Source organism: Canis lupus, chromosome 3 (assembly GCF_048164855.1).
Source record: "Canis lupus baileyi chromosome 3, mCanLup2.hap1, whole genome shotgun sequence".
In the NCBI taxonomy this organism is placed as follows: domain Eukaryota; kingdom Metazoa; phylum Chordata; class Mammalia; order Carnivora; family Canidae; genus Canis; species Canis lupus.
In genome coordinates, this window is record NC_132840.1 from 33,769,300 (window position 1) to 33,782,741 (window position 13,442).

At 36.3% G+C, this 13,442-nt stretch overlaps 1 protein-coding gene across 1 annotated transcript in view; it reads right to left on the reverse strand.

The window, feature by feature from the left end:
- Nucleotides 1-564: 564 nt before the first annotated feature.
- NDC1 (NDC1 transmembrane nucleoporin) overlaps nt 565-13,442 on the reverse strand; it is a 47,011-nt gene continuing 34,133 nt past the window's right edge. Inside the window, exons 17-18 of the mRNA XM_072820296.1 lie at nt 5,830-5,990; nt 565-3,194 (exon numbers count right to left, since the gene is read on the reverse strand). Coding sequence (XP_072676397.1) covers nt 3,131-3,194; nt 5,830-5,990 — 225 coding nt within the window. The 3' untranslated portion in view covers nt 565-3,130. The remainder of the gene's footprint in view (nt 3,195-5,829; nt 5,991-13,442) is intronic.

Sequence of the window (13,442 nt, forward strand, 5' to 3'; positions counted from 1 at the left end):
ATGGAGCCTGCTTCTCCCTCTGCCTCTCTTTCTCTCTGTGTCTGTCATGAGTAAATAAATAAATAATCTTAAAAAGAAATAAAATAAAATAAAATAAAATGGTGGTCAGCAGCTTGCTAAGAATAGCTGGACTGTTAACTGTGGAAATAAGGCTATCTTTGTTTTAAGCTACTCTGTTTCAAAGAAAGAGGACTATGGGTTGAGAGAGCCGGAGAGGGACTTGAGGGCCTTTGTGTAGCACCTCAACTGCCTTGAGGTGAGGTTGAGACTAATCGAAATAAAGCTGACAGACATAACTGTTAGCTTGGGGGAATATGATCCACTCACAAACACTATCCTGGCCAGAAAAGCGATGGCTTTCAGCACTTGCACCCTTTGTTTAGATACGGAAGAAAGAGACCTTCAGAATTCAGGCTCATTAGTTATCGTTGAACATGGATCACCCACCAATCAGTCCAGGTGGGGGCAAAAGCTACTAGATTCTCAAGAAGTTAAGCCTTTTTAAGTTTTATAAACAACTGAGACTGAACTGAAATGGCTCAAGAAACACGCACACACCAGAAATTAAATGACTGATCTCGAGGATACATGTATTTTAATGAACAGTCCCATTCAGAAAAATGTCAATTTATTTTTCTACCCAAGTCAGTGTCAGTCATATACAAAAGGATATAAACAGATTACCATATTTACAGGAAGATACACAAAACAATTACCAAGGAACAAATCCAGCAAAGTAACAAATTGTTGCTTATCCACATCCTCTCAACTGTAGTGGTTTATTGTAGGACAGTTTCCCAGTTCCCCGGGAAAGAAGCTATGTGAATTTATGCTAAGGCCAAGCAGACATCACACAAGAGCTGACAGGACCAGATTTTGTACTGACAGAGAAAAGCTTTTAAAGAACACACTCTAACTTTCAGGCCAATGTTATAGCATCAGTGGGCTCACAGGCACGATGGGACTTCATCAAAGGAAATGCCTCCCTCCTTTTGGCTTTCCTAAGATCCTTCTCCTTGTGCACAGGAGAAGGAGCTCTCTTTAGTAACAGGTGATTGAGCAACACCCTACCCCAACAGATTATCAACTCACAACAGGGAAAAGGAACTGACTCTTATCTACTAAATACAATCCAGATTTGGGGAAGCGGTTTCCAAATCTCCACTAGGAAGACATGATGTGACCTCTATTTCTTACACAGCACATTCTCTTGAGAGATAATATGGATGAACATCTCAGAAATGTTCACACTGCTCATCAAATATACCTTTCCCCAAAGCATATGGGAAATGGCAAAAACCTAAACCTAAGCCAGATTATTTTATCCAAATTAAGTCAAAGTTTAAAGGAATCATCCCATTGTCACTCTCAGGAATCCAGAGGGTCACAGGCCACAATTCTTTTATGGAAGCAGAAGGTTAAGAGCCCTTTTCTCCCAAAATGCCTCAGCCAGGGAGAGTGGAACAGAAAAAAACTCAATGGCTCTATAATATGGAACTCAACAGTTTTCAGTCAACCTGGCCACAGTCTTCTGGTCATCTCCAAGGAACTACCACATTCAAAATTCAACATTCATATTCAAAAAAGGGAATAGTCTACTCCAGATGAGGAAAAAAAAAGGAAGGAAGGAAGGAAGGGGCGGGAGGGGAGTAGAATAGGGAGGGAAGGGAAGAAAAAAAGAAAGCAGTAGCAATTAGCCTAAATACTCCAGACACTTGACAACTGGGAAACTGTCTCCTAAAGACACTCTAAAGGCCAGCAGGGTTCATTTATAATTTGGCATGTGCTGGTTAAGGGGCAACAAACAAAAGGAATAAAGATATAGTACATCAAGTAACCAAATGGTAGACATACATACTACATTAAAGATTCATATACAATACTGTGCTGACCTTAAAGAAGAAATTGAAGGAGAGTTGAAAGAACAGATAATAGAATTACAAGGGAACATTTTGGCCCAATGCCAGTCCAGTGAATACCTACCAGGAGGACTTTAGATCTTTTACCTCCAAAGAAGTTGATCTAATAAATTATAAAATTCCCTCGCTCACTTTTGGGACATACAACAAACTCCCAAGTACACTAAGCCCTCCGACATTTTGGTTTCACTATTTGATGACTAAGTTGTTTCTGGTTGTAAAGATTTTCCTAATATATTTTTATTAGCCAGTTAACACAGCAAAGGCTGCTCCTTCTGTGAGGCCAAACAAGCATCACCAAATAATTTGATCTAATGAAGATTGGGGGGGGGGGAGGGGGGATGGAGAGGAAAAAGGGAAAGTTCCTGGTGTTTGTTGCAAAACTTTTTCTCCCACTTGAAAACCTCTGCAATCACTTAATGTTTTGTTCCAGAAAAAAGAAAGCAAAACTAGTTGGGAAAATACCCATATACTTATTGTTTACTAGTATGATAGAAAACAAATTCATAGTTGTCAGTCAATCGTCTTTCAAAAACCAAATGTGAATGTTTAATCTTGTAACTTAAGAACTGAATTTTTCCACATTCCTTTATATAGAGTTAGCATCTGTAAATTGAGATCTTTTTTGGACAATCATGCAAATTTAATTTGTCCCTGGAAAGAAAAACACAACCTACCAGATTAACAAAATATGTCCTTTAAACAGTAATTTTTCTGTGAATTTTTCTGCACTGTTACCACTTTTATCCTTCAGTAAACAGAAACTACTCTTAAAAGGCTCATGTATTTCGAGCGTACAGAGACTTCTACTCTCAGCACAATTAGGAAAACTGAATCGAGTCAACCTATTTTACCTTCTAAACTGGCTCTACTCAGCTCAAAAGTAAATTCTAAAAATTTTCCAGTTATTATTATTAAGCTATAGAAGCTAGAGACATTTTTACTGCCATAGAGGCTTCTGTAAAATTGAATAAAGATTTTATTATACCACACACACAAAAAGCAATCGGTACAGAAAAGGCAGTTTTCGGTTATTCTGTTGAGAATTTCTTTCCATGATTTCTCCCATTAAAGTATAGTTTTCAAAGCAACCACCACGACAAAGGAAGCATCTAATTAGTCCATTTTCTTCTGATCCAAGAATGCTGAACATTTACTGTCCCATCTGTAGCTGTATCAGCAGTGTAATGAACACAGTTTATATTACTGAGCTATTCTTTGAACTCCAAGAACTGTTGAAGTCTTTTCTGATGTTCTGCAGATGCTTGCACAGCACTAAATGAAACATAAATTCAAAGCATAAGCTTTATTTTACATTAAGCATATTAAGTGAACCACAGAGCACAGAGTCAATATTTTTCAAAACAATTAAAAACGAATAGAAATCTTCACTTATTTAGTACTTCTGAGAAAGCTGGATGAAAACCCTCCTTAATCTAATGAGGAGGAGGTCTTGCATTCAGGAACGGCATGCTTCTACCTTCTGAAAGACCAAAGCAAATTAAGACTGACAAGTGAAAGCATCGATTGTAACCTGCTCTGCTGTGGAACCTGCTGTGCAGAGTTCCAGGCCGCGCAGTAGATTTTCTGGATTTTATTATTTTATTTAAACCAGATTCCAACATTATCTTTGAGTTGTGGAGTATTTGAATTGCCTTTAATATAAGATCCTTTAAACTAAAATGTTTGGTTAAAACACAATAGACTCCACTAATCGTTTTCAAAGGTAACAGCTTGGTGGTTTAGATTTAGTTTTCTCTTTGAACATAAGTTATGTCTTGGATGGGGAAACCGAGTTCTCTCCTCATGTTCGCCCCCACTAAAATACATTACCTTGACAAAATTATGGCAAATATGTACTGAAACTAGTATAAAACTTCCTTTTAAACTTTTGGGCAAAAACTGAATACAGTTTCTGGTTTTCTAGCTGTTGAAGATGTTATTGTTAAATGATAAAATTCCAGGCTACAGAAAGTTACCATTTTTAAAAGTGCCAAAAAAGTTTATTATAATAATTTCACTACAAATCATCCCAAATTGCCTTATAAATACACATCTCTGCTAGCTTAAACCTTGCAGCTGCCTCCGATTGAACCATTTCAAGTACTTTACTGTGTGGAGTCCCTCTGGGTACTATTGAGGCCAGATAACACACCTTTTCCACAGGAGGGCAGACAGTATCACAAAGATCAGAGGTTAGCAGAGACAACTCAGCCTACTGGTTAAGAGTATAGATACTGTTCGTCAGAACACTGGGGTCAGAAAGATTTGAGTCTGAATTCTGGTTTTACATAATCGTGGGCAAGTTAAATCATAAGGCAACTTGACCTCAACCACAGACAATTAATGACGTAACCAGACATAAATCCAAATGTTTTAACTCCAAATCTTTTTTCCCACCATACCATTCCGTCCCAGGTATATAAAACACTCTCTACTGACCTCACCATATATAACAAATGGCTCTTCCCAGAGAAAAGAAACTAAGGCAGAATTTCATTTTCCTAATTTTTTAAATCATTTATCCCCCTTTCTTATCTAAAACTCTGTGTCCCCTTTTCTCTCTGCTTTCGCTCAATTATCAATACACATATTTCATGCTCCACATCCATCGAGGATCCTCTATGGAAGCTTACACCTTTGAGGCAGTCCAGTGCACAGGGAGAAAAGGTGGGATTTTAAGAAAAGACCTGATTTCAGGTTCATGTTCTAATACCAACTAGATTGTGCTATGAGGCAAATTCTTAACCTCCTTGAGCCTCAGTTTCCCTGTCTGTGCAGTTATGGTAACCTCTACACTTCACAGACTCTTTGAGAAAGGGACATGAAAAAAACATACGTAAGTGCTAACTGCATTGTATGGAACAGGGCTGTCCCAATAAACTTTCTGCAATGACACAAATGTTTGACCTTAGCTGTCTAATATGGTAGCCACTAGCCATATGTAGTTACTGAGGACTAAAATGTGGCCAGTGTGACTGACAAAATGAACTTGTAGTTAATTTAAATTTCAACAGCCATATGCAGCTAGCTGCCATATTAAGAGAGCACAGATCTAGAGAGCATTCAAAAACAGGTTTGTTTTTGAACAAGTGAAAAAAACCTTCATCTTAGAGCGCTTTATATTCCCACATAGGTTTTATGGAACATAAAAACCTGCTATTACTGCTGTATATTATGGAAATAAAATATACTACTGTTTCTAAAAGCAAGCAGTATGAGGAAGTTCTGAACTATTTATTGATTGCATACAGAAAAAGGAATCTCTTGTGTCTTCTACAGTTCATTTACAATTGTGATAAACACAGCTAATAAACTTGTATCCTTTATACTGCCTAACTAGATTGTTTCATGACAAGAAAGCAGTAAACATCAATGAAACTAAATATAAACAGGTTTGGCATTTGTGGTTTTCTCTCTGGTTCCATTTCTGAAGGTGTTATGATCTGTCACTGTTTTTCCAGCATGATTCACAAAGCACCCAGGACTCATTTATGGAACACTCTGCTCACCCCAACTCTTAGCTGACCAAGATGTAATATCAGGATTATTTTTAATATGCCTTTCTGAAAAGATACTCCATTTTTTGCCCTTTATCTCTCATAAGGATGTTTTGGTAGTTAAGAAAAAATTATATATACACATTTATATATGAGATTACATTTGCTGCTTTTATAACTTTCTGTCCTCTTTTCTATCTGTATGAAAGAAGGCCCCAAAGCTTATACAATAGTCCCAATTTTAAAATTGGACTATTTAAAAGGTCTAAATCCTAGTTAATTCCCAGTAAGAACCATGAAAGTCCCAAAAAAGCATGTTCAACATGTGAGCCTTTATAATTTTCAAACCTATTTCTTAAGGGAACTCCTGAAAGGGGATTCTTATCATGGATTAAGACTGGTAAACTTACTTCAGATGTTCACCAAATGTAGTAGTTATTCGATAGATGGCAGTTTTTAGTGATGCTCTAAATGCAAATCTTAATGTTTTATAGGAAGTGTCCACAAGGCTTCCTGAAATCCGAGGTGGTTTACTGGAAGCATGAGGAAGCTTGAAGTACTTGTCAACTGCCTAGATCAAGAAAAAAAAAGAAAGCAAATAGTTCAGAATATCAACAAAGCCGTATTAGTTGAAAAGATTAAGGAGATTTTACTTCAAATCAACTGATAGATTTACACATCATAAAGACATACTAAGACGGCCCAGGTGGCTCAGCGATTGAGTGCTGCCTTCAGCCCTGGAGACCCAGGATCGAGTCCCATGTCGGGCTCCCTGCATGGAGCCTGCTTCTCCCTCTGCCTGCGTCTGTGTGTGTGTGTGTGTGTGTGTGTGTGTGTATCTCATTAAAAAAAAAAAGAAAGAAAAAAAAAGACATAATAGACAACATTTATTTTGAATCACAGGACAGTTTAAGGAAAAAAAAAAAAAAAAGAAGAAGAACAGTTTGAGAAACAACACAGTAAAGGCTCAGCCCCTAAAGCAGTTAGTAGGGAAAAGTACAGGCTCGCCCTCTAAAAAAAGGAGCTACACTCCAATGGCTTTGAAAGTGCAAAATTGAGAAATTAAACACAGACATCCTACTCTGCTTACAGTGTGTGATTGCTGAGAGTATTTTCATTATAAATCTCAGCAAAAAGAAAAAAAGACCAGAACTTCATATTTTACATAAAATTATTTACTAAACTAGCTTATCTTCCTTTTCACTTCTAGATACTAAAGCATCTGTGAGCAAGAATAGGTGGGGAGAGAGAGAATTCACAAGTGAAACGCTTTATTTATGCTTGGTAAAGAGATTTAAATATATCTTTTAAAGGTCCAAGGTAAACAATATAATTTTTAAATGATATAACTACATTAAGAAAAGGGAGAACTGAAAATATAAAAGTGTAAGTGGATTAATCTACTATAGCAAGATCACATCTACAGTGACAAGTAATATAAGCCTATTCTTTACAGTTTTGGCTGTAACCACGAAAAGACAGTTAAAATTATTTCTGTCATGTTTTTAATTTCAAGAACTCTTGAGTGATCCTCTTTATTTTAGCATCCTATTTTTGTTTCAAAGACGCAATACCCTCTCCTATTTCTGTGGATTTTGATGATTTTTGTTGTTTTGGTTGTTTTAGTTTCTTCTTTCCCTTCCTTTGCTTCTTTGGTCTCTATCTTCTGCATTAGAGACTTTGCTCAGAAATCTAGTGATCCCTGGCTCATGACTGAGTGAGACCTCCTAAAAAAGCAGACAGAATGCTCTGAGTACACAGAGATCACTGACAACAAGCTTCACAATAGGTGATCTGCATGGGGTTTTTTAAGGTTGGATGCCCAACTCAGTAACTTTGTTTTTCTTCTTGGATTAGTCAGAGTTCCCAGAGAAGAGTTTTCCAGTATCCTGTCTGGAGGGCCTGCACTCAGGCAAGTACACCCCTATGCTTCTCAAACAGAATGCACAACTGTGTGTCTATTATATCTATTCACAACTCTGCCAGCCAGAGACGCCGGTTTTCTACCCTCCCTAAAGGATAAACCTCAGCTGCTGGGGGGAGGATCACCAGCAGCAGAGAATCTAGGGGTTGGAGTGATTTTCAATTGGCTCACACCCATCCTCCTTATTTATTTATTTTCCATCCTCCTTATTTTGGTATGTGTCCCTTCACCCTTGGTTCCAGAGGTACTGGTGCCTGTCCCACTACTGATTTCAGATTTGCCTCTGGGATCGGCTAAGTTCGTTATCTCACCATCTGCTCTCCAGCTTTGAAGACTCTGTTGCTGTTGTCTCCTCTCCTGTTTATGGATTTATGTCTTTTTAAAAGTCCTTTTATTGTAGTTTAGCACAGTTTGGGGGCAAAGAACAAGATTTAATGTGTGTGTTCAGTCTGCCATGACAAGTTCAAGTTCAATCGTTTATTCTTTCAACAGTAACTTATAAGAGTGTCTCCTAAGACTGGGACAGAGTTGAGATAATTTTAGGCAGCATGGGAAGTGGTATTCAGTGACAAACTTAAGCAACATTAGATAACACTGAATCATAAGGGATAAAGTTACTTTTTTTCAATTTTCTTGTAAACTTTCTGATTAACCCTCATCAGACCAGGGAAAATAGTCATCCTCATCTGGCAGTAAAACCCGACAAAGGCTACTCATACACAGTCTTTATTTTATTTAATATGAATACTCAGATATTTCACTGGAGAAAAGTATTAATGTACCTCATTAAGGGGATTCTACCTCAGATTCCAATAGGAGTATTATGTAATACATGATACATACACAATGTTATATTCTTAAAATCCAAAAAGATCTGTATCTTGAAACATACCCTAGGGTTTAAGATAACCTGGGTCCAATGGAGTCTTTTTATAATTTAAAGTAATCTTATAAGAAGAATGATACCATCAAAATACAGTATTTTTAAAAATTTTTTGACAGTTCATAATTTTTTGTTGTTGTTGTTGTTGAAGAGAGATTAGCCATTTTCCATGCACTGTACCTGGAAGACATTTTCACTCTTAGGTTTATAAAGAAAAATTCAAATGATCAATCCAGTGAGTTTTTTCATCTCAACATCATCGATTCCCTTTGATCACCTTTGTATGCCTTCAGCACTTATCCACTAATGAACCATATAAAGTAAATTTTGGTGCAAGGTATCATAGAAAATGAAAGAATACTGTCACATGTACTTTTGGCAAAATGGGATGATACACAGGTTCTCATGATAAAATATTGTGAGACAAACGACAAACTCTTTCCCCTTGAATGACTTACTGGATGAGAATGTCACATATATTTCCTTTTTCTCCTTAAAAATACATTGTTCTGTCATCACTTCTTGAGTTTGAGAAAATATACCTAGAATATTATTATCTAAAGACGTATAGTCTGAAATTCCTCTAATATGATCGTCATTAAAGTCTAGAGATATGCCATCCAATACAGTAGCCACTAAAATACATGTAGCTACTGAGCACTTGAAATGTGGCAGTTCTCAACTGAGATATGCTATAAGTGAAAAATATACATCAGACCTTGACGACTGTTAAAAAATATATAGAATATTTTATTAGAAATTATGTATTGATAACATGATAAAATTATAATAGTGTAGATACAATTAAAATATATCATTAAAATTAACCTCACCTGTATTTTTTTAATGTAACTCCTAGAAAATGTAAAGTTACATAAGTGTATTGCATTATATTTTGATTTGACAGAGCTGTCTTGAGTGCTGTTCATTTGCATTCATGTTCTGATTTATCCAAATAATTATTGAATATACTGGCAATTTTCTTCCTATTACTAGGGCAATCAAAAAGTTTTAAATTCTGAATTAGTAACTATATTCAATGAAAGCTTAAAAAAAAAGACTGTAAAAATGTGTGTTGATTGCTTATAGGCCTTTTCTTGAAAGATGATGTGATACTACATGATTCCATCATTTTCCTGTTTTCTCACCGGTCTTTTTACCACAATTGGGAGTAACTGATGAGTAATGATGAAATAATTCCTAGAATGATCAAAGAGCAAACTGTTCCAGGATAATGGAAGTGGAAAATCACTAAGATTTCAAAATACATCTTAGATTTTAGAAGGATCCTAAGGGTAAATGCAAAAGAATGAATTTTACTGAATTGTTCCTTCTCTTTGTTCTTCAAAAGACCTCTAAGAATGAAAATCACAAAATATCAGCTCCTATAAATAATTAGAACAGCTCAAAAAAAAAAAAAAACCCGCAACAAATAAATAAGAAACAATAGATCCTAAGGATGTACAGTTAAATAAGGGAGGAAAAGACTGAGTTTGGAGCTAATATGTCTATAACACATCTTTCAACCTCACTAATCGCCTTTTATGACAAAGGATTAACAGGTTTCAGGTTCAGGGGCTTCAGCAAACAATAGTTATCTACTAGCTAGAGCTTTCAATTATTGTCTTTTCTCACTTTGTCTTATCCTTAACACTGAAATCCAAAATGCCCTGAAAACAAAAACTTTAACTCTATTAGTGGCAAGAGCTGAACTGACCTCATCTGGCAGTAAAACCTGACAAAGGCTACTCATACATAGTCTTTATTTTACTTAATATGTATACTCAGATATTTCACTGGAGAAAAGTATTAATGTACCTCATTAAGGGGATTCTACCTCAGATTCCAATAGGAGTATTATGTAATATATGATATGTATACAATGTTATATTCTTAAAATCCAAAAAGATCTGTATCTTGAAACATACCCTAGGGTTTGAGATAAGGAACTGCACACCTCTGTTTGTAGTGACTCAGGCTAGTTTTCCTTTTATAAAAGTAATATGAAATTTGCTTTAATATAAATTTAAGTTAAAAATGGATGACTTAAATACTAAGAAAATAATAGCTCAAGTGGCATACGACTAAAATTATGACAATAATATATGGTATAATAAACAGTTACAGCAAAAACTATGAAAGTAGTACATGAGTAACTTAAATCTAAGATACACCAGTTTGTAATATTTGATGATGTGCCCCATGGTTGAACTGAAATACTTAATTAGCTGTGAGATTACACAAGTATCTTTGAGTACTACATATGCTTCCTGGCGAAGACTCAGATTACACAACTGGGATCTCAAATACTTAGTGAAGAATTATCTCAAATAATGAAAAGGGTAAGCAGTGAGTACAGCATAACCACTTAACAACACACTCTTCAGGAAAAGTTAAAAATTCCAAGAAGATCTTACCTTAGCCTAATAGAAATCTGAAGAAGGGCTATCCTATGAAAATAGGCACCTTGGGCCCATTTGTATTTATATGCAGCAGTATTTGCACAAAAGCCAAATGAAGAGAAAACTCCAGTTGCTCTCTCATGAATATTTACGTACCCATGTCATTAACAAATGTCTACTGTATAAAGCCTTCAAAGTCCCTGGTCTCAAGAATCCTCTTAAAACCCAGTTAAAAGAAAGGTTTATTCCACTAAAGCCAGAATCCCAAACAAGTGGTAGGGATAACAGCTTTGTTATGGAATTTGTTAATGGAAATCATGACTACAGAGCAGAGTTTCTCAAACTCAGTACTACTGACATTTTGGACTAGGTGATTCTCTGTTGTGGGGGCTGCCCGATGCATTACAGGCCATTTAGCAGCATCTGTGGTCTCCACACAACAGATGCCAGTAGCCCTCCTCTCTATCTATGCCAATCACAATGTCTTCAGACATTGACGAAAGTCTCCTGGGGAACAAAATTGCTGCTGGAGGCAACCACAGCTTACAAAATAATAAAAATATTAGATGATGCTGGTAGATAAATTTACTGATTGTGTGCCAGGAACTGAGTTAACTGCTTTATTTATGTTATCTTGTTTAAATAATACAACAATTTGCTAACAAAGCCACCATGCTAACATCACAATCCTTGCATTTAATGAGATGTTTTTATAATAATAGTACGTAGTACCTACTATTTATTGCATACCTTTTTTATGTTCCCTGATCATCCTGCATTTCTGTGCACTGGGGCACTTATTAAAATTGTAGTTAATTATTTGTACCCGTAAATTCTGTCTTTTTTTATTCTGTATCTTAGCGCATGGTAACTGGTAATTGCCAGGCAATTGATAACTTGGCCAGACACCACTCTAGGCTTTTTACAGATTTTATCTCTAATCCTCATCATAACCCTTTAGGGTACTATATTTTAAAGATGAAAACACTGATCTCAAAGATGTTTAATAAATTACCCTTAATCACTAAGGAACTACTGGACTTGAACTGGGCATCTGTCTGACACTGTATCTCCTGGAACGCTTGCTTACAGTATTTTTTTAAATTTAAATTTGTTAGTTAACATACTGTGCAATATTGGTTTCTGGAGTAGAATTTCAGTGATTCCTCACTTCAATATACACCCAGTGCTCAAGTGTGCATACAGTATTGATAGTAATACATTTTTTTTTCATCTTGAAAGACCCTTTTCTCCTGTACACTGTAAAAATACTGTCATACAACATGGTAATAATAACAAAGTAATAAAGGCTTATTATCTGCTGGGCAGTCAGTGTGGGATAGGCACCTTGAGTGCTTTACAGAGATAATCTCATTAATTCTTCACATCCCTATGTGGTAAGTACTGTTATCACTCCCTCCATTTTCCAGATACAGATGCATATGTTTAGAGATTGCTATTTGGTTATATAACATACTTCCCCCCATTTTATAATTTCTGAAATGGAGATATATCTTCTAATTAATGATATCCTAGATTCAATGAAATATTATAAATGCATTTCCAAGGTTGCACAGGTACGAAGTAGTAGGAGCTAGGATTTAGACACAGGAAGAACTGACTCTGGATCTCACACTTTGGTCCTTCTGACATTCTATCTTAGAAAAAGGTTAAGAAATGCATACCCCTCCAGGCCCTCACAGAGGCAAAGGACCTGGGGTCTGAAAGCCTAGTTTTTAAATCTGCCTTGAACATTTACTGAGTATGATCTTGAGTAAGTCATACCAATATATATAGCCTTTTCGAGGGAGACACAATCATGTACAATAGGCCTTATCCTAACCTTATGGAGTTGTTAAAAAAAAATCAAAGAAAAATAATTTCTTTCAGAGTACTACACAAACACTGGGTAGAGTACCACAGAAGTCTAGAGGAACAAAGAATGAACTGTGACTTATAAAAGAATATAGGTCAAGGGTCTCTGAGCCTTCCAACTCACAGTTCTATACTGCTGATGCCCTCAAGTCCCAGCTCTGCTACCTGCGAGACTTGTGTGTGAGACCTGAGGTAAGCCACCGCATTTCCAACCCTCCCTCATCTGTAAAATAGGCCTAAATAACTCCATCCATACTTTCTTCACAAGATAGTTATGAGGATCAGAAAAAATGAGTGAAATCATATAGTATTATTCCTTCTCTGACATTTCACTTAGCATAATACTCTCCAGTTCTACCCATGTTGTTGCAAATGACAAGATCTCATTCTTTTTAATGGCTAAGTGATATCCCAGTGTGTGTGTGTGCTTGTGTGTGTGTATGCACACATGTGTGTCCCCACATCTTCTTTATCTGTTCATCTATAGATGGACACTTAGGTTAGTTCCGTATCTTGGCTGTTGTAAATAATGCAACAATAAACATTAGGGGGGCATGTATCTTTTCAAATTATGCTTTCATTTTCTTTGAGTGAACATCCGGTAGTGGAATTACTGGATCATATGGTTATTCTACTTTTAATGTTTTGAGGAATCTCCATACTATTTCCCACGGTGGTCGCACCGGTTTTTATTCCCACCAACAGTGCAAGAGGCTCCCTTTTTCTCTACATCCTCACCAACGCTGGTTACTTCTTGTGTTTTTTATTTTAGCCATTCTGACAGGAGTGAGGCTGGATTTAAAAAAAACAAAAGAAAGAAAGAAAAAAAAAAAAAGGCAAACAAAAAACCAGACTCTTAACTGTGGAGAACAAACTGGTGGTCACCAGAAGGGAGGCTGGTGGGGGGATGGGTGAAACAGATGAAAGGAATTAAGAGTA